At 40.0% G+C, this 23,637-nt stretch overlaps 1 protein-coding gene across 1 annotated transcript in view; it reads left to right on the top strand.

Annotated features, from left to right (window-relative positions):
• Positions 1 to 23,637, top strand: part of PGM5 (phosphoglucomutase 5) — a 63,566-nt gene that overhangs the window by 29,455 nt on the left and 10,474 nt on the right. The window contains exons 7-10 of the mRNA XM_044445819.1: positions 14,004 to 14,119; positions 17,807 to 17,942; positions 19,439 to 19,622; positions 20,625 to 20,759. Of these exons, the coding sequence (XP_044301754.1) occupies positions 14,004 to 14,119; positions 17,807 to 17,942; positions 19,439 to 19,622; positions 20,625 to 20,759 (571 nt within the window). The remainder of the gene's footprint in view (positions 1 to 14,003; positions 14,120 to 17,806; positions 17,943 to 19,438; positions 19,623 to 20,624; positions 20,760 to 23,637) is intronic.

The following is a 23,637-nucleotide window of genomic DNA, read 5'->3' as shown; positions in this document are numbered from 1 at the left end:
TATATTGTTAATTTTAATTTTATATTGTTATTTTTGTATTTTATTGTGTTGTAAGCCGCCCCGAGGCTTTGGCAAGGGGCGGCATAGAAATGTTCTAATAAATAAAATAAATAAAAAATCCATAAATAGAAAAAAGTGTACATATTGCTAACACATAAGAGAAGCCGCAACAGGGCAATAGGCAGTGATGGAAAGCCAGACAGAATGTGCTTCAACTGCTTAGAAGTGTAACAGTCCAGATTGCAGAACATAAAGGACTTGTCAGTACTGTATCGTCTTGGAACAGGCCCAGTGTAGTTCAGGGTTTGTTCTGCAATGAGTAAATATAAAGTAGGCTGGAAATGATAGAATTTATGGGTCAAACCTGTCACTTCATTGTAGTTCCTGGCACTGATGGATTAAAAATATTATTTTTCAGTTAAATAGTGAGAAAATGAGTATGTTCCAAATAAATTGACCCAGATAGAACAGGATAACCTCTTTAAAAGATTAATTTACATACTGCACAGTGTTGTTTCTCACTTTCCACAGGAACCCTTATAATTGACACCAGAACGATTGTTGATGTGCAATGCATGTGTATGCAGTTCCACACAATGGGAAGTGGGAACTATGAGCCAAGTGCTTTTGTTTTTGGAAACCTGCTGCCAAATCACAAATCTTTGTTAAAAATGCTTGAATTTTCTAGCTGTTTTCCCCGCAACAACACATGCTCTTTCTGTCTGTCTATGAGTTGAAGAAGTTATGTGTGTGAAGTTTCAGAGGCTGACAACTGCTTACACTGGTTTTATTAAAGCCATTGAAAGGATTTTTGCAGGGATAGGGGAAAACATAGGGGCATAAGTTCTCTATGTAGAAATATCTCTTTTGAAGGATTTAATGGGGGGGGTTTAGAAGTCACAGATTCTGATACTGAAGTTCATACTGGTAGATGAAAGAGTATAATCCTCATTCACACATTCTTGAGCTTATAGAATCATAATAGTAACAGTAGATCATTAGATCACCTGTGATCCTGCTTATCCGAAGTTATAGGCAGCCTGTTGCTCTTGTAACAGATTATTGTCATATGATGTAAGTAAATATTTGGCACTTACAGTTTTCCTCAGAAGAGCTCAAAGTGGTTTACAATGAGAATAAAGACATTTATGAATTTTAAAACATCAATTAAAATCTAGCACTTAAATGTCAAATTACTATAAAGAAGCAGGAAAAAGCACAATCCAGCAGTAATTTTAAAAAAAATAAAATTCAGAGAGAGTTCAAACGAGTTCAAGAAAACAGCCTTAACAACCCAAACATCTTCTTAAAGGATTTCCTTTTCAACATCATTAAAAGAATGGCTGGAACCACTTGAAGACAAAAAGTCTGACAGCCTTCCTAGAACTGTGTAGTTTAAAACTGAGCACAGATTAGGCGTACAGAGAATCAGGAATATTCACTACTGTTTAAAAGAGAGACTTTACCCATATACTTTGTCTGGTTTAAGCTTAGAAACAATTATGATCTGAGCAGGTGCAACTGTTGTATCCAGTCCAGCTATGAAAGCAATCTGTCCTGTTCAGATAGATGGTTTTCTTGGAATAACAACTTCTATCTTTTAACTTTCATGTAGTGGCAAACTTTATGTACTTACTACTTTGCAGATACTCTCCAAGTATTAATAGTTATTATGTCTGTTCCATAACACCTAGTGATCATTTGCTCATAACGTCATTTTGCAGTAAATCATAAGTTAATTAACCCACAATGTGCGGGGGACATGCAGAGTGAGCAGGCCACTTCTGGGTTTCATAACATCTAAGGCACGATACCTTGGGCTATTCAGGATTAAACAAGTCAAAGTTAACCTAAGAACAATTCATAGGTTGTTTAACCCACAAGTGTTCAGTTTGGACATCAAGTTCACCTACAAATGAGCCATTTAAAAGTGGAAGTGGTGAGCATGGATAAGGTAGTGGGAGAACCAAGTCCAAGTGTTTCTGTTCCTGATCTCATGGTTTTATGGTATGTAACTGTTTAGAATAATGTAATTAAAAAATCTGTTAAATCAGCCTTGGAAAACTCTCTGTAGATTTAGATAATTGTTGTGTTTATTTTCTTCTGTATTTTGTCACTTCTGCACAGCAGTGAAGCCTTTATTCTCTGCTAACAAATGAAACTTTTCAAGTTATCATTATTTACACAGACCTGTATAACTTGGCACTAAACTATCTTCTTCCAGTGTGTTTTTGTTTAGATACAGTGAAGTGTTATATTAAGACAAATTATTTTTCCTTCTTTATTTTGTCTTTAAAAAATACAGGAGATCCTATGTATGGCAAATCAAAGAATTGGCACTTAGATTTTTGAGCTTTGGGCCTGAAAACATTTGTACTGATTGCAGTTTTATAGCATTTTGCAGGGTATTCGTGATTTATTCACAACTTTGTCTTATATAGCAGTAATTGCAACTCAGATTTAGATGTAGTTAAGGATTATGTTGTTGCCAAAGATTTCTGAAGTGCTCCACCAAATGTGATGCTTTCTAGCTTTGTTCTTGAAGAAGAAAGATGGTACCCCAAAAGAAAAAGCCCAAAGGGACAAACATTTAATTACGTTTATGTACATGTGAGCCAAGGTTGTGGGAGTAACGCTATGCAAGTTGTCAAGCAACAGAAATATGTTTCCTTGTTCTGTGAGAGATAGCGGAACTGAGAAGGAAACAGGAAATGGAGACAGAATTTAAGGGTTAGAGGACCACTTGGCAGTTAGGGAAATTCCCTTGGAGCTTGGCTGGAAATTGAGTTGTTGAAGAGGGGAAAATGAAAACCGGATTCTGTTCAACATCCTTTCCCCTGATGTGGCCTGCCTAGGAGTGGTAGTCCAAATATCCCACGTTCTCTTCTTACAGCATACAACAAATGCTTGTTGGCTAATTTTGTCATAAAAGATACTACCAAAAATATTCCCTTTTGATAACTGTACTGAGAATGGATGCTAATTAACTTGTATTTCTTTAAATAATCAAAATGGAATCCAGAGGGTTAAGTTCTCAAATAAAAAGTAGGGTATTTATTTGTTCGAAATATTTATACTCTCCATAGCCTATTTAGTTCAAAATAGCTAAATCTAGATGAGAGCTCTCCAAAATGGAAATCAGGGGAAATAGCAGTCCTGTAGACTCACTGAAGTGTACAGACATCTTGCCAGTTCAGAAAATGATTTCCTAATTTTAAGTACAGTGTGTATATTTTTGTTTGTCCTACAAAGGTAGAACGTTTTTATATGGTTTTGCTTGATCTCTTTGGACTACTTTGACTTTATTTTGACTTGTTTGCTAGCTATTGAAATGTTTATACAGGAACAGCCTGTCTTGAAACTGGGTGGGAGGAGATGCTATTTGAATCCTCTTTTAACATGATGGTAATTTTCTGTGATTTCAGGGGTTTCACTGCTGTAAGTTCAGTTTTAAACAATTGCTGAGGCTATTATAACAAAAAGACATAGTTTTGAAGCACTTTATTAGCAAGCAGTGAATATATCAAGACATCTCAGGGCTCAGCTAGATGAAACAGTAATAGTTCTGTGTGTTCATTCATGGAATTAATACCTTAATTGTGTATGTAAAAGGGAGATGGTGAATCCAGTGTTGAAACAAAGAGGATATGCAGATGAAGGGCTGTTAACCTGCCCATGGGTTGCCTCCCTACAGCCCCTTCTCTCAATTGTTTTTCATTCAGCTAGGTCATTTCCCATATCAGATGGGGTACGGAGGAGTTAGCTGTGGTTAGGTGGTGATTTTTACATTTCTGACCTGCATGTTCCTTTCCCCTTCTTAAAAAAAGACCTGAACCCTTCTTGGACATGATTTTGGCAATGTTTAACTATGCAGAACTGATGCCATCACATCAAGTTAGGACCCTAATCTCTCCACCAAGTCACAGTTGATTCCATCTTCTCGGCTAGTAGAAGACAGGCTTTTGATCTGAGACGTGATATAGGAACACTGGTTGGCTTCCTGTGAGTTACAGCTACACTGGAGAGAAACCAATAAGGATAAAGGAATGTCCAGTTTTTTTTTCTTTAAGGCTGAATCCTGAACACATTTACTAGGAAGTAAGCTCCACATTAGAGAAAGTTAAAGGCAGAAGAAGAAAAGGAAGACCACATATGGGATAGCTTAACCCCATAAAGGAAGCCACAGCCTTGAATTTATAGGAGCTGAACAGGGCTGTCATGGATAGGACATTTTGGAGGGCTTTTATTCATGTGGTCACCACAAGCTGGAGATGTCTTGACGGCACCAAACCACAACAAGCCCCATTGAACATATTGGTGCTGTAAGTCTGGAGGCTTGTTTTTTTTTTTTTTTTTTAAGAATACTATTTTATCTTAATGAAAAGATTGGTTTGTGCCAACCTGGTACGCTCCTGATGTGTTGGCCTAGAGTTCCTGGCATCTGGAAATTACAGTCCATATCCAGAGAACTCCAGGTTAGAGAAGGTTGGTTAATAGAATGCCACCAATGCATAAGCATTTTACAGTCTCTGAACCAATGCATTCAGAGTCCAAGAATAGACATCTAAAGTAAGTGAGAGCACCAGGGCAAGGGTATAGTCTGAAAGGCAAAGAGTTCCATCAGCTGTAGGATTGGGTACTTGTTCCCAGCACTGATCTCCTCCTTTTTGCAATTTTTGACTGTTGCTGCTCATCAACAGGTTCCTATACAATATAATCTTCCAGAAGTCCTTACCCACCTTTGTGTATGCTGTCAATTATTTTCTGATATCTTTTGTCTGAGCTAAGTGACACTTGTCTGAGCTAAGTGACATTTTTCAGTTGAAATCTATTTTTTTCATGTTTGACTGATTGCAAATTTTCTCCTAGTGGAATTCTTATAGAAATGTAGGCAATGGACACACAAACAATATCAAGCAGAGCTGCCACAAGTTATCATATTCCTTGGCTTGTTTGTTTGAGCCATTCAGTCTTTAGTCACCTGTCGAGTGCTAAGGGGACTGAATTTGACAATCTTCTCAGCTTCATCCAGTTCTGTGATATTTTTTGCATTCTAGTGCTTCAAGAAGGCTATTGGGCACTTGTCTTTCTTATCCCTTTGAAATGTCCTGGTTATCTTTCTATGTGTTAAGGTCTACTATTCCAGTGCTTTTGTAGATTATAAATTAAATATGATGAGAGTAGCAGCTGTAACACTTGACCATATATGGGGGACTGGCAGTTGCTGGCTTCCACTCCTGGTATATACACTTTATGCCTTTTAAGGGAACACAGTGCATGCAGAGTGAAACTATCCAGAAGCCAAGCATCCATTTCATGGACCTGCCACTGTTACTGTGTTAATAGGATCAGATGAAAAGTACAGGACCAGAGTTCAGCACTCAGAGAAGAAAAATAAATCAGCAAGTTATCTTTTTAATTCACAAATCTTAACAAAGATCTGAGGAACTGCAGAGGGGAATGTTGCCTGAATGCTTTCGTATATTATGGTGTGCTCATGTAGTTCATGTTTGCGGATTCCTGACGTTTGAAGACACTGTAGTGGAGGATTGGGAGGGAGAGCAGAAAATGCTTGTGATATTTAGTTCCCTTGAAGGATTCTACTGAGCTGGCTGAAACTTCTGTCCTGTGAACATACATTAGAGTAAACCTGAGAATCTGAGAGTAGCCTCCACTGGATTTCGAACTTAACTCCATGATAACTTACAAAAATTGCCTGATAACATATAATCATCCATATGTGATTGCTGTCTGATGCAGCTTCACATACTAAGGGTAATGCTGTCATATCTGTGTTGTCTAAATGAATGTAGACGGATTGAGATGCTTGTTTCCTTGAGATGTTATTGTCAAAGGAGCTCAGATGCAGGGAGTACTGCATAGAAAAATGAAACTTAAAATTAAAAAAAATGTCTGCTTGTGCTGTGAAGTTTCTTTTTCCTTCAGTTTATATCACAAACCAACAGTTGGCAGGTGGGATGTGCTCAAAGAGAAGTTGGGATTGGCTTGGTTTGACAAAGCCCCATGGGGATATAAAGAGTGAAAGTAGGACAGGTGGAGAAGGCAGACAGAAGACAAAGCTTATGAAAAAGATGCTGTTCTCCATCCTCCAAAAGAGGGGTAGAAAGAGAATAGAAAAGAGAGTAGAAAGAATAGAGGTTGAAAGGAGGTGGAAGTTCACTAAATCATTAAGGAGAACCTTAGTAGTGAAGGTGCACAATTTAAGGGTAAAAGACCAGTAAATCCTTAATTTTGTAAATTAAAAGTATGCTTACTTTTGTGGAAATGGGTGAGTGTGCTTTGTCACAGAGTTGATGAACAAGGGGTTCTTCAGGTGTCCCTTTCTGCAGAAGAGGTCAAAGTTCTACAGAATTTAAGAAAGAATATATACTTATAAAATAATTGTTATTTTCCAGTGAAAGAGGTGATAACTTAATCTAAACATATTGTTATTGCCACCTATAATTGGAAACATATTGGAATGTTGAAATGTCATAAATTGCTGCTTATATATGCACATATTATATATGTTTGGATTTTCATTTGAGAGGAAATCAGGCTGTGGTGAGGATCCAAACATGGCACTGGAGAGTAAACTTTCATTTTGTAGCAAGCCTCCTAGTTAAAAGAAAAATGATGACATCTTAAATAAAACATAATTTTCAGAGTATATTTTTAATTTTTTTTTATTAAAAGCAGGGAGCCTGGCAGGTGCTAAAAGGGAAGGCCACAGGCATGTTGGTAGCCCTGAACATTACAGTAGAATTCCCAAGAGTTCTGCAGCCTAGAAACATTTTTCATAATCTGTTGCAAAGCTGTAGAGAGAGAGGTTAAAACACATGCTACTGCAAACCCTTGAGCTTATCTTTGTGTACATAAACAATGTAATCTTTTGAAGCATCTTCAAAGTAGAAAATCCAAATTCCCTCTCTTATACAAAAAAGTATGTACCAAAACTAATTCATGATTTTTGTGCCTGGAATAAATGTCAGTGTTCTTATTTTTTCAAACATTTGAATGCTTCCTTTCATTTTGTTTAGAATTCCAGGGCTGTGTACACAGTAGATTTCTTTCTTGTCTGTCACAAGAAAAGGCTCTCTGATGTACAGAGTAGATTGCTTTCATGTTTGTTACATGGGGCTAGCTAACAAATCAGTTAGTCTAGATTTTCAAAAGAAGAGAATGACTTAAATTTAATCACACTTTACATATTCCCAGTTGGTGCAGTAGAGAAGTTACTGGGTACAAGATGGAATAATTGCAGCATTGCTTATATCTTATTGTGCTTGAATCAAACACTGCAAATCCTGCTCCATTACACAAATAATAAAGTGGGAATGCTGAGCAGAACTGATTGCTGAGTGATTCATGAATTTGTATGCACCATGGTGTGCATGAGAACCTTAACCTACAGAAACTTGAAAATGTGCAAGTACAGACATTTGCTCAACCTTTGCGGCTCAGCTCTAATGTAATGAAATGCATGCTGAAATACTCAGGGGTCTTTCCAATCAATGACTGGTCCAGACTCTTGTACCATCTTAGTCCTGAAACTTACTGAAATGCAGAAGTCTTTGTTTTTATATCTCTTAGGGTGCTTTCAGGTGAGGCTTCTGTTGTGCAATTGCACTGCTTCAGTCATGGAATTCAGTGGAGTGGGTGTTGTCCAGATGATGATGATGATGATGTCAATTTGTAGACCTTATGCCTTCTTCTACTGCTTTTTCCATCTTTTTTTCTCCAGAAAAATAATTTTAAAAAACTAAAACACAGTACTTGCTGAAAACCTCTGATTATTAATGATAGGAGCCCACTGTATGGAAGCTTTCTTATGCCCAGCCTTCTGGAGTCCAATTTAACTCTTTCTAACTGTTCTATAACCTTTTTCACTACATCTTCCTGCCACCTCCACTGCCCTACCACCATTGGCTCTAGCTACCTTCTCCTTGTTTCTGTGCTTTAAAATCTTTTCATAGAAACAATTCCAGTCCGTCTATTGACTAATAGGTGCCTCTTGCTTGCCCCAAAGCAGGAGTTGGCAGCCCATAGATCATATTGACGGCCAAAGGAGAAGGGGATGGCAAAGGATGAGGTGACTGGATGGAGTCACTGAAGCAGTCGGCATGAGCTTAAGTGGACCCCGGGGGATGGTGGAGGACAGGAAGGCCTGGAGGAATGTTGTCCATGGGGTTGCGATGGGTCGGACACGACTTCGCGACTAACAGCAACAAGATCACATATGGTCCCCAGTGCTTTGCTCAAGATTTCCTGCCTGGGCAGGGTTGGGTCAGACTCCTTTCCGCTTGGGTTTCACTTTCTAAATTCACGTCTTCCCCTGCATGAGCGTAGAGGAGACATTATCTTACAGTCGTCAGCATCCCCATACTGCTTCTTTCTTGAGATATGTACCAGCCCATACTCCATATTTGGAGAGTCAGTGTGGTGTAGTGGTTAAGAGCATGGGACTGGGACTCAGAAGATCTGGGTTCTAGTCCCCACTCAGCCATGCAGCCAACTGGGTGACTTTGGGCCAGTCACAGACTCTCAGCCCAACCTACCTCACAGGGTTGTTGTTGTGGGGATAAGATGGAGGAGGAGAGATAATGTAAGCTGCCTTGAGCCCTTTGTAGGAAAAAGGCAGGATAAAAATCACAATATAAATAATAAATATTTTCCCCTCTTTATTTTTTAGGATTTACAAAGAAAAAAGGAGAGTAGGAACAGTGTGAGGTGGCAAAAATTTTGAGAGAGAAAAACCTTGTTCACATGACACAAAAACCTGCCATAGGAAGTATGCCAGCCCTCATTGTCAAATAATCCAAACCCAGAACATGATCTTCAGGATGGTCTGTATTTTTTCTCTAACAAGACTTGTTGAGGACCTATGGCTTGTAGTTGTTGGATTTGTTTCATACATGGTGGGATCATGTATCATCCAAACCTGGCTCTCAGGCAACAGTGAACAAACCACTTGGCAAGAGCAGAAAGAAAAGAAATCCCTTGTTGCTCTTGTTGAACTTGCCCAAGCTACAACTAGTGCTACCTCACTGATGCCGAAGTAGCGTGGTGGGTTCATGGTTACTGCCTTACTGCTGTCCTGCCCCACTATGATTCTTGGCTATTCAAGATTCCCATGTTTTTTCCACCTTTTAAAAGGATATTTTCTTTGAGGGAGCAGGCCTAAATACATATGTTCCTTTCAGAAAACCACCCCAGACCAAAATGGCCCTGTCAGTGGCTTCTTTTAATACAACCTGGACTTTTGACAGCCAGCTGTCAAACCTCCATGCTTCAGTAAAAACAAGTGAGGTCAATTTCCATCTTCCTGAGTCTCTAAGTGAGACCTGAGAATGAGTAGAAAAGTCGGGACACTGGGGCCTGTCAGAACACAGAGAACCCTGAGGATCCCATTGCCTGTGGGAATATATTACTTCATCTCTTTTTGTCAGCAAAATGATGTGTGTCTTTGCTTTGACTTTGATAGCCTACCTTTTAATAGCAGCCAAAGTGCAAAAACAAAATCAGTACAGAGTCTTTGTGAGTGAATGACCATGACTGGTACTTGCAGCATTTTAACAGCATATACCACTCTCCGGAGATTACCCAGACAAGGCTTCCCATTTTTTCAGAACTGCACATGCTTGTACATTTAGAAGTGCACTATTTTTAAAAACATATTTATTTGGTCATATTTGCAGTACAGATGGTTTTTTCCTTAATGAGGTGCCCACTTAGGCATGTCAGAATGGCTGTCAGAAAATGAGATTGTGAAAAGTGATCTGTCTGAGAAAAAAGCGGAGGGAACTGTATCAAGCCAGAATGGTTCCCAGTTGTGAAGGGAAGAGTTGCTTGAACCATAAACTTTCCAGGAGTGTCAGCTGGCAGACTGAGGGGGAAAGAGCATGGCTACAACTAGGGTTGGAACAAACCCTTTTATAATCCATCCCTCTAGCATCTGCAGAGGTCTTCTTGTGCTCAGCCCAGTGCTACAAAGTAACCCAAGCCAAGAAGAAGTCTGTGAATATTCATAGAACCCTTGTTGTACAAACTGGCAACCTTCCCTATCAAATCAGCTACAGGATGCAGAAGAGAGGCCCTGCAAATGGTCACATCAGGACCATTCTTGGGAACTGACCTGCTTCGCCACCTGGTGCTGCTGCCAGTGGAAGCACTGGGCATGGAAGAGGGCTCTGCTTGCACAGCACATGAGGCTCAATTCCTGGCAAGCATCCCAGGAACACTGGGAGTGCTTGCCAGATACTTTGGCTCCAGGCTACTGCAAAATGGACTGGAGTTCATGCTGCCGAGCCTAAGGGGTTGAATGCATTCCCATCCTAGGGGTTTCTCACACATCCCTAGTTGCAGCACAAAGTTATGTGCCCAACTATCCCTCTGATATACCATGGTGTGTTCTTGCAACAACCAGTCCACTGTGACTTATTGCCCAAGTGTGTTGGCATCATGTGCAGACCCACTCAGAGAGTCATGTATGTGTGTCATGACTGGGGCTCCATACACCGCTGGGTGTGTTGTCTCCCACTGTCAGCTTGTGGCTTCCAACACTGAGGGAATGTAGCCACTTGAGGGTGGTGTAGTGAGTTAAAAGGTTGCCCATTCCTGCCCAACATATTTACCTTGAAATGCCATATATTTGTGACTTCGGAAACATACTAATGGAGTTGTTGCATTTGGGATAGATTTCTTAGCCTTGCTTCCAAATTTTTTCTGACTATTCATGAAAGTTACTGGCTTTAAAAGGAAGAAAAAGTGAAACTGGAAATTCCAGAGATATTAGAATAGCTTGTTCTAAATATTATTTTTCTTTTTACTGTGGCAATAGTCCCACCATGTTGCATAACTGTATTTGAGGTAGTTGCCTCTTACACGTCTCATTTTGCTTTGGCTGTTTGTTGCTGAAGTCCTTAATCTGCAAGAGTTTTAGAATCTGATATTTTCTAAGTAAGCTGTGTTATGTTTAGGGAGAATGGTGCTGATACTTATTTACATCACTCCAAACCCAGGATACTCAAAATCCTGTAGCAGTAAGTCCGTAGCTCTCTGTAGCCAGTTGTGTAGCTCCTTCCATTCCCTAGGGCCCCAGAAGTAAAATATGAATCTATGAAGTGCTGGCTTACAGTCTAGAGAAATTTCTGGCTGTTTTCTCCCATGTTGACATCATTATTTCTAAAAATGTACAGCTGACACCTGGAAAATGGGGAAGCCAAGAGAAGCAGGGAAGAGTGGTAAAACTTCCTTACTCATTATTTTAAAAGGCCCTCTCCCAAACCAGTGACTGGTTTGCATGACCTCACCATGGGTGAGCAGCCATGTTGTGTCATGTGAGCAGGGCACAATTTCTTCCGGGTGGTTTATTTTTCACAAAAAACCCACCCTGATAACCCCTGACTTTTTTAGGTTCATGTTCTTCCCAGTCATGGAAATCAAGCTGAGCTGAGAGGAAGTCCATGATTGCTTGTAGAAGGAAGGTTGTACAACTAGCACCCTCAGGTGTAGCAGCACAAACAAAGGATGCTGCACATGGTGCGGAAGAGGAATGCTGCTTGCATAGTGCCTGGGGCTTAATTCCTGGCATGTGCCCAGCAGCAAAGCAGACCCAGGGGATCCATTGGATTCCCACCCCCAAAACAGATTCCTCACATCCCTATCTGGGCCTGAAATTTTTAAATTGAAGAACAACCCCAGTTGTACTTTTTTGAAGCTCCAGAACAAACCCCAGAGGTAAATAAAAAGAGTTATTGATTGGAGTGTGTGTGGGAAGGCATGAAAGGTTCTGCTGTGAAGGACTCTGGCATACTGCCTGCAGGACTGAGGAGCAAAATGTGGGAGAACAAGCCAGAGTAAACTTGATCACTTCTCAGGTGTATCAGGGGTCGATCAGAAAACATCCAGCCCACCATGGCTTATTTGTATGGTGATTTGGCATGAAGTCTAAACATACCCTGTATCTTAGTCCATCAAAGTTCAACTTCATAGCAAAAATAAATTTTCTGATTTATCAGATTTGAAGAAAATTATTTTAGGCAAAATCTTTCTACATATATCTTATATGGCAGGAGAATGTGTGTGTGTCCGGAGGGGTGGGGAGGAATATTTCCTCTTTCATAACTCCTGGCTAACTCTTGAGAACTTCTACCCTTCACAGGGTATGTTGATTTCATGTAAAACTTAGACAATTTTGTCTCATGGGAAGAAAAACAATTATAGGAAAAGTGAGAAGTAAACAAAGAGGGGGCATGGTTCAATGCTAATTTCAGTGACAGGCTTCAAAGAGTTCCCATGGAGTTTAAAAGTGATTAACTTTGCCTGCATCATTCCTCAATTGTACTATGCTCTTACAAAGAAAATGTGTACTCTTTTTTTCTCCCTTAGGTCACCCTTCAGCCTTTTTTAAGCAATCACGGCTTCCACTGTCTGTGGATAACCTGGTCTTGTGTCTTCACTTAGAAATCTCTCTGGGTTTATTTGTCCATTTATATTCCATATCATATACTTCACAAAAATATATCCATTCAAACAGACACAAACTTTATTTGACTGTTCAGATGTTCAGTCCAGTGCACCAAGGTCAAGAAATAGTCACTTGTCATGACAAGGCCATCATGCAATGTTCTGGAGAAGTACCATGTCTTTGTATTGGTCCCTTCTTCTTATGTTGTACATCACTTTGTGTTGTATAGTGGGAAATATTGAAGTGTGTATATGCTTATAGTGGGACTGCAGGTGGCGCAGTGGTTTAAACTGCTGTGCTGCTGGGCTGGTTGATTGAAAGGTTGCCAGTTCGAATTTGCACAACAGGGTGAGTTCCCGTTGCTCTGTCCCAGCTCCTGCCAACCTTGCAGTTCGAAAGCATGCAAATGCAAGTAGATAAAAAGGTACCATTTCGGTGGGCAGGTAACAGCGTTCCGTGCACTTCGGTGTTTATTCATGCCGGCCACATGACCATGGAGACTGTCTGCAGACAAACACTGGCTCCCTCGGCTAGGAAACAGAGATGAGCACCACCCCTAGAGTCAGGCATGACTGGACTTCACATCAAGGGGAAACCTTTACCTTTATATGCTTATAGCACCTACAGTCATGGTTCATTGAGAGTCTAAAAATTGAGGCAGCTGTGTTGATTCATATCAAGAAACTAGTTCTAGTCATTCTCATCTCCTCAAGGAGCAGGTCTTTTGCAAAACCAATGGGTGGCTTCATGCAACACAACAAGGTGCATCTTCATAGAAACCTATGAGTATGACTTGTTTATCCCAAGACCCATGATGTGCCCAACAGATGGTCAGGCAGCATGGGGATATTGAGCATTTTCTCCCACTCTTTCCCCTTCAGTTCTCCTGCCAGTATTTCAGAAAACATCACGGGAACCCTGAGGACAGTGAAGCAGGGACACCTGCCCCAAACGGCCCAGTTGCCACTTGGGGGCAGCTGTAAAGCTTTGTTTCATGGTGCTGATTCTGCTTTCTGTTGGGACCAGCATTGCTTTCTGGGACCAGTGATCTGTGTTCTGCTGGGTTTTCTCCTGGAAAGACCCAGGACAATGCTGCTCATCTTCCCACCTTTTGTTGCAAAGGTACCTTGCCCCTGTTCTTGCAGAGCTGCTTACAAAATTAATAAGAAGAGTCCCTGCTCTCAGGCTTATGATTTAAAAGAATGACAAAAAGGAAAATATATTTGAAGGCAGGGGGAGCAAACCTGAGGCACCAATTCTTACTTTCAAATTTTGCTTGAGTGTTTATTCTGGCAGGGAAATGCAAAAGAAATTCCCTGCAGCTGTTCCTTTTCTAGCCAGTGTATGGGCCAGGTCAGTCTCACTCTTGTGCTTTTCCTGAGAAGCAGTGGATGCGGCCCCCCGGTTGCCCTTGGTTCACTGTCCAGTGGATGTGTCCAGATCTGCAATCCCAGGAAGCAGTGATTTAAGAAGTCATTATCAGTCCATATTATTTAACTGTATCTAATGGTCTGGTGTGTGGTCTTTTTTTTAGGGTGGCAAAATCCATGAAAGTCCCTGTGTATGAAACACCAGCAGGGTGGAGGTTCTTCTCAAATCTGATGGATTCTGGTCGATGCTCACTTTGTGGAGAAGAAAGCTTTGGCACTGGTAAAACAGTCTATAGTCCATGGAGCATGCATGCATACATACATACTGTACATACATACATCAAATGTAATCCTGTTAATGGTTTATAGAAGATTGTACACTTTAACCCAGGCCTGCATTGTACCAACCCAACTAAAAACAAGTAGCCTTGTATGTTGGCCCACAAGTGCCACAGTGAACATTCTAGTTTGATTAAATGTCCTACAAAAATACATAGTTAATTGGCTGCCTTCATCTTCTGGCTGCAAGATGTTTTTACTGAATGTATTCAGTTACACAGCTGGCCAGAAACCTGCCATATATTGGAGTCCATTAAGAATGAAGCTATGATATTTTAAAATGAGGCCCAATAAATCCCCTGACCTGTCCTAACCTATCATTCTCATCCTGTAATACCAGAAATGCTTCAGAACTCTTTCTGGTCTTTCAGGCATTTATGTAAATAGATTTTGTAATCAGTATTTACATGACGCAATGAAAAGAAAGCAGTATTTTCAGTTATCTTTCCCCACCAGATATATTTTTAATGATACTAATGGATATATGTGTTGATCTATGTTTCTGGAAAAGTGTTCTTTTACTTCAGCAAGGAGCAATAAGAGCTTTGTTTGCAAAACCATTGGAATGAAGCTTCTGCAAAAGTCCCTGTGACAATATTTGGCTTCTTGTTCATCATAGTGGCAGGATGAATGTTAAAGCCTCAAATGGACGTTATGTTACTCATTATAAGCATAATGTGTTTCAGCTAGTTGTGTGTTTGTTGACCAAGTGCATCTTGCACATTCTTATAAGATTAAGATTTTGCAGTTACACTGCAATCTTACGGATGCTTATTTGGAAGAAAGTCCTGTTTGATTTTGCTTTCACCCAAAGAAGGATAGCCATCAGCCACTTTATGTCCATGCTCTAAAATTGCTGGTATAAGAAAATGAAATATTTTATCATCCCCTAGGAAGACAGTAAGTAAAAATGCATTGCAGGAAGAAGGAGGGGACTGAGTAGTAGAGCTGCTGTGTTTATTTTGCCTTCAAATCAGTGGTCCCCAAACTTTTTTGGGTCCCTGCCCCCTTTCTTCTTGAGCCACGACCCTACTACCCCATGCCTCTTTCTTTGCATTCTGGTGGGTGGGCATAATGCACAGGTAGTCCCTGGGTTCTCAGTCCCATTCCTGAGAAACCAGAAATTCATTCTTAAATAAATTGGTGTCCTGCAACAGCAGAGGATTGGACCTGATGAGCTTCATGGCCCCTTCCAACTCTACTATTCTATAAAAAAGTCAAATTCATATTTAAGTCAGATCACGTATAGTCAGCCCTCCACATTTAAAGGGTTTAGGGGCAGAGGATCCCCATGAAGGTGGAAGAACCATTATTATTTCTAGCCCAAGCTCACTGGTGCCTCCTCTTTGCAGCAAGGAAATGCTGGAGACAATGGGCAGGGCAGGAAGGCATGCTTTGGAGACCTTCTCTCCCCTTTTGCTTTCTCTCTATGGTGATAATGATTAAAAAAATAATAAACTTTATAGCAGTTTGTTCATAAGTATGGGCTGTTCATAACTTGGATATTTGCAGCTCAGGGACTGCCTATGTTTGACTTTGACAACTGTGTGGATTTGCTTGAAGACTTCATGGTATCAAAGTAATGGCTATTCAACCTTTGTGAAACTGGGCCCACCCTTCCCTCCTTCTCTCTGAGAATGCATGGCTTTCAAAGACATCTGGAAGATACCGGTGACAAATGGTGCAGAGAAAATTTGTATCTGATTCTAGGAGAAAAAGTTATCTGGGTTTTAGTTTCGCTTGACTAGATGTGGGACTTTGGAACAATTTAAAAATGGAGCGGACTAGTTAATTTTTGTAAGTGTTCTAAGAAATCCTTTGCTACTTGGAATGATGATTGTGTTACAGCCTTTCATAGAAATGCAAATAGTAGGAAGGATTCATTTTAACTAATCCACCAAAGAATATATTGAACTCAGGGTATGCAAACAGAATCCCTCTCTGAGGCTGACCCCTGGTGATTTTGCATTTTTTTGTTCTGCTCCTGAGAGGCATTTCTATATTCAGCGGACCATTCTGTACTCAAGCCAATGGACAGGAGATGAGCTCCCTTCTATGTGGGTGTTTATGTCACACAGAAGTTGTAGAGTCTACAGTGTGATCCCTCTTCCCTGTACCAATGATCACATGAAGGAAGGCAAGCATCAGCTCTGCATAAGGAATACTGATTAGCTAGTAGCTTTTCTCAATGCAGTGGAAAAACAATTGCCTTAAAGAAAATAAAGCTGGTTCCAGTACTATAGAAACATGCACACTGAACAGTAAACACATTGTAGATTGTATAAAGTGTATTTTGGATGTTGAGAAAAATAGTAATTCATAAATGCATTTTTTCACTCAGTGATTACTTTTTTAAGAGTATGAGCTTTTCCTCTTTTATATTAGTATTTTTTGTCTTTACATTTTCTGCATGCTTGGCAACTGAGCCAATACCAAGAATAATTACCTGCACTTTACAATAAGAGAGGCAGACATCAGCATTTTTATGATTTTTTTGAACTTAAATAACCATGTCAGCTTGTCATCATTTAAAGGACTATTTTCTGTAGTAATAATATCTGGGATATAATCTTTCACTAAAGAAAAATCCTGGATTCATAAGAAAAGGAGCAGAGACTTCTGGCTGGTTAGTGAAAGTATCCTTTCTACTATAAAAGGTTTTGGAAATGACTTCTTGGGCTCTGTGTTGTTCTCTGGCAACTTATCCTGGAGTTCACCCAATGCTGTTGTAGCTTTTTTCTTTTTTGTAGCAGTACAAGGTATTTGACAGGTGAAGTCAGGTTTTATTTGCAAATAAATAAAATTTGCAGAATTATGGATCTCATGGACTTTGAAAAAGAAAGTAGCAGCAGCCATCACTCATCAAATTTCATTAGCAAACTATTCATCAACATTAAAAAAAAGCTGTACACGTGCATATGTTTGATCTGGCAGCAACAGGGATAAATGTTTTTACTTGGTCATCAGTCGTAAATGAACAACTATCATCTGCTTCTGCAGTAAATTGGAGCAGGAATAATTCCTAAGTAGGGAGAGAAAAATAGAACTGTGCTTTAGAAGCCAGCAACAATCCAACAGCTCCCAAGGAAGGATTTGCCCCAGGCATGTGGAGCAGGTCATAGGCAACCAGGCTACCACAGCTGTGTGAAAAGGAACCTGCATGGATTGGAAGAGACTCAGGATGATGGTCCAGCACATACTGGTCACACTGCAGAATTTTTAAATCCAAACTAGCTACAGTCTGCTTGGATGTAGTGTGGCTACCCAGATGGATTCAGATACAACCTAAACACACAAAATACCACGCAAAATAAACATCCCCATTTTCCATACATACCATCTACTTTGGGATGGACTTAGCTTTGAATCAGTTTTTTTAATATACTCTAAATAAGGCATGGCTGTTAAATATAATAGGCAATACAAATATACCATTTCAATTTAATTCCTTATACTACAGTATTCCAAATATCACCTGTAGAGACATTTTTATACTTTTCCCGGAATACTGACAGGACTGTAATCACCTTTTATAATACAATTAAGTCACTGTACAGCAATGTATCACTTTTCCACTTTCAGGATAATTTGTTTGAATGTAATACATGTTTAAACTTTTTTTTCTAAGGATCTGACCACATTCGAGAGAAGGATGGTCTTTGGGCTGTTCTCATTTGGCTATCAATAATGGCAGCTCGAAAGCAGAGTGTGGAAGAGATAGTCAGAGAACACTGGACGAAATTTGGCCGTCACTATTATTGCAGGTGAGAATGACTGCTCTATAGAGGAACCAGTTGCAGCATAATGAAAGGATGTGGCAGTAGGGAGCAGGGAGAGGTGCCTAGTAGATGCTGTGTGCTTCAGAATTAATACTTGCAAGTATGGCTGTGTTCTTAACAAACCACAAACTTGCTGCAAATTTAGGAAATGCTGGTTTGTAGTTTGTAGAGGGGAAATAGTGACCACTGTAAAGAGAATTTATTCTCCCATAATTGTGTTAACAGCTCCGGCATGACAAAATAAGTTTTATGCCATCATAGTTGCAGTATTAGTATGCTATACTTACCAAAAGCAGCAAAACTCTTTAGTCTATGCCTAGCTACAGCCTTCCCTGCCCCAAATAGTGTTATCCTAACAGGTTTGCTAGGTCTTCCCTTGGGCATCCTTCAAAACTCTAGTAAACCAGTAGCTTACTCTTCATGTCAAATGTATTTTTCCAGGAGCCGTCCCACTTCCTTGAAACATCCAACCCACCACCTTGGTTTGGAGGTGCAATCACACCTTAAACAAAAATAGGCTGTCTTTATGCATGGGTGTTGCTGTTTGGCTACATAAGGATCCACATGTGGAGAAATATGTTTGCTATATGTATATAGGATTATATGTACTTTAAATTGGCATGACATTTGGTAGTTAAGGTGAGGAAATGAGGTGGGTTAATTGATCTTGGAGTGCTGTACACTCTGCATGAGTTACGGTTTTACTCTAATTCCTTGCCTGAACTATGGTTAGCTCTGGAGACTTGTTTTTCAGTCATCAGCAGCTTGCTGTTGGAAACAGTGTCCAGAATGTTCAAAACCCAGCATTGCTACGATTCTCCAGAAAGTAAGGGCCAGGTGTTCCACTTGTATCTTGGCATCAGAAGGGTCTGACATCCAGAACAAAGCAGGTGAATACTTCCTCGTGCAAATTTGGAGGGGCAGCAGAGCTCCTTAGAGCTCACTTAGAGCCCCTTGAGGCACTGCATGTCTAAAGTTTCCTTTTTATGGATGCAGTGGTCCCAATGGCTTCTTGTTCCCATGTGTGGCCACTGGAGTCAAGGCCACAGCACTGCTCATATCAGGGACAAAACCACTGAGCAGTGCCAGCTTCAGGTTTGGCAAGACAATCCTCAATTCACCCCTACATGTCACCACTGTCTCCCTTGTCCATTTGTGTGTCTTATTCCTCCAGTTCCCATCCACTTCACTCCCCAGAAGGAGAGGGCAAAGCAAATGAGGGCTGCTGATCCTTTCCTTTGTTCTGGTCATGGTTTACATTCTAAGGGAAAGCAGCAAGAGAAAATAGGATTGTTATCAGAGGCCTGTCTGTGGATACCCTGAGGGGCAGGCATCAAATGGTCCTGATCCCAGAGACTCCCCTGTCATTTAGATGCAAGCATTTAAATACATCGAAAACTCACACTGCCCATTCATATGCAGTTTGTATTGCTCATATTGATACTTCATGTCTTTTGTTCTTTTAATTCCTGCAATGCAAGATTTGATTATGAAGCCCTGGACCCTAGAACAGCTTATTTCATCATGAGAGATCTGGAGGCTTTGATCACTGACAAGTCTTTTAGTAACCAACAGTTTGCTGTTGGAAATAATGTCTACAGTGTGCAAAAAGCAACCATCTTTGAATATGTGGATCCCGTAGATGGCACTGTGAGCAAAAAACAGGTATGAAGAGCAAACAGATATCTCTCTGACTCCGTCTCTGACTCAGACTCTCTCTCTCTCTCTCTCTCTCAATGTCTTGCTGCTCTTATAACAAACAACCTGGCTTGTGGAAACACTTTCAAGATGACTTTTATTGAAGAGCGCAGTTTTCTAAATTTTACTAACTTAAAAATTAAGATTTTTTAATTTGTAAAAATAATTACAGCAACAAAAATCCTATCTATAGCACCTGAAACAGTAGCTAAAGCATGGATACTTTCTGCAGTTATTTATTTGCAAATAGACCCGGCTTCACACTGATTGAAATAGCCTTTAGCTAAATATATTGAAGTCTGCTGGTGCCCAGAAAGCTGCTGGTACCCAACACAGTTCTTGTTATGGAGCACTCCTGTAGCTCCCTCTGGGAGGGTTCTGAGCACTCAGTTTCTCTGAGTAGGGCTACTCCCCTCTCTTTCTCTAAGATTACCTCTTCCTGGATTCAAACTGTATTGACTGTAAAGCTGGTTTGGGACATCTGGCACATACTGATTGAAGTTGATACTTAATGTTTACATAAATTAAAATTTATTAATACATCAAAAATAACCCTAGATTGTATACCTCTAGCATTCCCTTAGCATATGTGTTAAGTTTCAGATGTCTAGATTTCACAATCTTGGCACTATGACAGTGGCAGACTTTTCAATTATGACAGGTTAGGATATTGCCCTTCATCAAAAGGTATCAATGAACACACACAATTTAAATTGTCATATAAGTATGACATGCAAGAAAACCAATCAAGTACTTTAATCATCAGGATAATCCAAGCAATTACTCAAATTACAAACCAGTGCAAAACTATAGCAATAGTTTATAGAGTCATGCTGAATCAGGAACTGTCAGAAAGTACGTGTTCTTGCAAGGCAGGTAGTTGATAGAATATTACAATATTATATTGGAAAAATACCATTTTCAGGAGTGTTGTTTCCATCACCTATACACTGTGATTGCTCTTCTCAGGGGCTGCGAATATTATTCTCTGATGCATCTAGACTCATCTTCAGATTAAGTGCATCTAGTCACGTGCGAGCCACTCTTAGGATCTATGCAGAAAGCTATGAAAAGGACCCCAACAAACATGAGAAGGAACCACAAGTAAGTGCAAATAAAAATGTGCTTTTAGTCTTGTTAGGAACAAATACTCTGTACATAGAGGTCTGAGGGAGAAGATAAGAGGCAGATCTTTCCACTGAATTGGCCATTACATTTCTGTGCAGTTTCAGTACTTGCCTGCTGTGAGGGTGGGCAGCAGACCATCATGAACAGAGACCAGGTATCTCACAGGTTGTGTGTTCACTGAATGACCAAACCTGAAACTTGAGAAAACTCCTGAATGTTAGTTTATATGGGTACCAGTATAATTGCTTTTTAAAACATAGTCATAATAAAACTGCACTGCCTGTATAGAATACAGAAGTATCAGCAGGTTTGGAGAACCTCAAGATTTCTGGATGTATGAATAAATCTTTAGCAAGGGGGAAAAGCTTTAGTAGGGGAAAATCCTCCCCAACTCCTAAAGTCCAATGGACATGGTCAACTGGAACTACTGACTGACTATTCGGGATGGGGAAGGACAGGGATTGGGAAGGGTAGGGAAAGAAGTCAATGGAATGGGGTGTTCTACAAGAGATCATGATTGCCTAGCTAGACCCTTGTGTATGAGCAGTCCACAGTGGAACATTTTGTTGTAGGTTCCAGTTGTTGTTGTTCAGTCGTGTAGTTGTGGCCAACTCTTTGCAACCCCATGGACCATAACATGCAAGGCCATCCTGTCCTCTACTGTTTCCCGGAGTTCACCCAAATTCATTTTCATTGCATCAGTGACAGGAAGGAAATGACAACCCACTCCAGCACCCTTGCCATGGAAACCTCAATGGACAGTATCAAAAGGCATATCTCAGTGCAATTTCATTCAACAAAAATTGCCCCTCATTTCTTATTGTCTAAGGAATTGAGAAGTATTAATGATGCACCCCGAGATAATGTACTATAAGAAAGACCTTTGCAAATGAATCTTCATATGTTCAGAGGCACTATGCTTTATTTTATTTTATTTTTTATTGATTTATATCACACTTTTTTCTTAGAAACTCAGAGCAGCTTATATCATTCTCCTCCTGCTGCTGTCAGTCTTATTCCCAAAGCAACAAACCTGTGAGGTGGGTTGGACTGAGAGTATGCGGCTGGCTCAAAGTCACCCAGCTGGCTCCATGGCCAGATTGCCAGTTCTGCACTCTTAACCACTACACCACACTGGCACGCTTTATGATTTTTTTTTTAGCTCTTTATGATGTCTTATGGTTCAAAGATAATTGTTAGCAAAAGGGAACAATTTCCAGGACTGTGTTCTGATTATCCATGCCCTCTTTATATCACCTTGCATTACACTGCAAGCCTCCCTTGGAAGAAAGCTATTTAAATCAATGGGCCTTATCTCCAAGTAAATATGAATCAAGCATAAATCACCAGCTCATGAGAGCAGATTCCCTCTTGCTCTTTTCCCCATCGTAATGGAAACTTAGCACACTTGTTCTGATAGGTTATAAAAGATTATAGCTTAAACACAAGACCAAGCTTTTTGTCATGGCATCTTTGATTTTGCCTGTATAATTTATGTTATGATGAGGTCCCATTTTGCTGAGTTTTCTGTAAAACCAATTCTGTATGCACAGTATATGTAGCTACCTTTTTCTTACATGACATTTTTTCAAGAAGGGAAAGAAATGTACTTTATCAAGATCTATGTACTGAAGAGAAGCCAGATACATTCTTTTTCCTCTTTGCTAGCACACAAATCTGATTTAAAATTCAACATTTTTAAAACAATGCACTGTCAAGCCAATTTGTCTGTAGAATTACTTCGCTAATGCATCCCAGTGACTTGCCACAATAATATTACAGTTGGGAAACACAAATGCCAAAGTCCAAGCAAGTTTTGGATTCCTTGTAAGGAAGAAATGTGAAGCTGCTTGAGAGTTCTCTTGTATTTATAAACAAAATCTGTTCTGTACTAAAGAGGAGTTAAAGGCCGAGGGAGCATTTCAGCAGAGTACAGCCAACATCTGCAAGTTCATGCTTGCTTTACAGTTTAGCCTCATTGGTGGGAAGCTTTTCAAGAAAACCCTTCCCATGGGATGAGTGCAGGGCTGCATCTGAATTTTTTAGGGTGATGAAAGCTATGCTTGAAATTAAAACTGGGCTGAGTTGCAGAATGGCTGCCATGACTACATGATTATTTTTGCTCTTACATGTAGAACAGTTATGTGGAATATTGTCAAAATTATTAGACAACGAGGGAGCCTAATTCTGGGTTTAAGTATTGGGCCCTATTGTGGAGTGGCATTATGTGGAAATGATGTAAGAATTCTTCCAGAAGATAGGATTGTCATCTGCTGAACTGCCACTTGGAGCAGCAGTAAGGCTTTTTGGTTTTGCTTTGCCTTAAGTTAAAGACAGAAGAAAGAAGAACATTTGGCATCTAAAATTTAAAGGTATGATGCCCTGTCCAGCCTACCAAATACACAAACACCCCCCCCCACACACACACACACACATACCCAATATTCCAGGTTTCATGAGGCTGGTCTTACAGATATGGGGGACATAATTGGTCTAGCCGTAAATGTCAGTTTAAATCAAATACTGATGATAGAAAGGAGTTGGGAAAATCAAATAACAGTTTTCCATTACATTCTATTTAAGTGATGGAACTCAGTGTTTTCACATAGTTTCTTGCATACAAAATTATTTCCATTTTTAGAGGACATCAAAGTTTACTTGATGAATGCAATACTTATGAATTTGCTTCTAGGGCGCTTCATTTCATAATTCAGTAAGTTCAGAACTTTGGGCCTGTAAAAATTTAAAATAAATGGAACAGATCCAGCACACACCATTTCTCTGAGGTGGAAGGAGGTCCTTTTTCCTAAGTCTCTACAGGATTGTTTACGTGGCAAGCTGTATGGTTGTGATA

Source organism: Varanus komodoensis, unplaced genomic scaffold (assembly GCF_004798865.1).
Source record: "Varanus komodoensis strain SLA01 unplaced genomic scaffold, ASM479886v1 scaffold5, whole genome shotgun sequence".
Taxonomy (NCBI): domain Eukaryota; kingdom Metazoa; phylum Chordata; class Lepidosauria; order Squamata; family Varanidae; genus Varanus; species Varanus komodoensis.
This window is presented reverse-complemented; position numbering and strand designations above follow the sequence as displayed.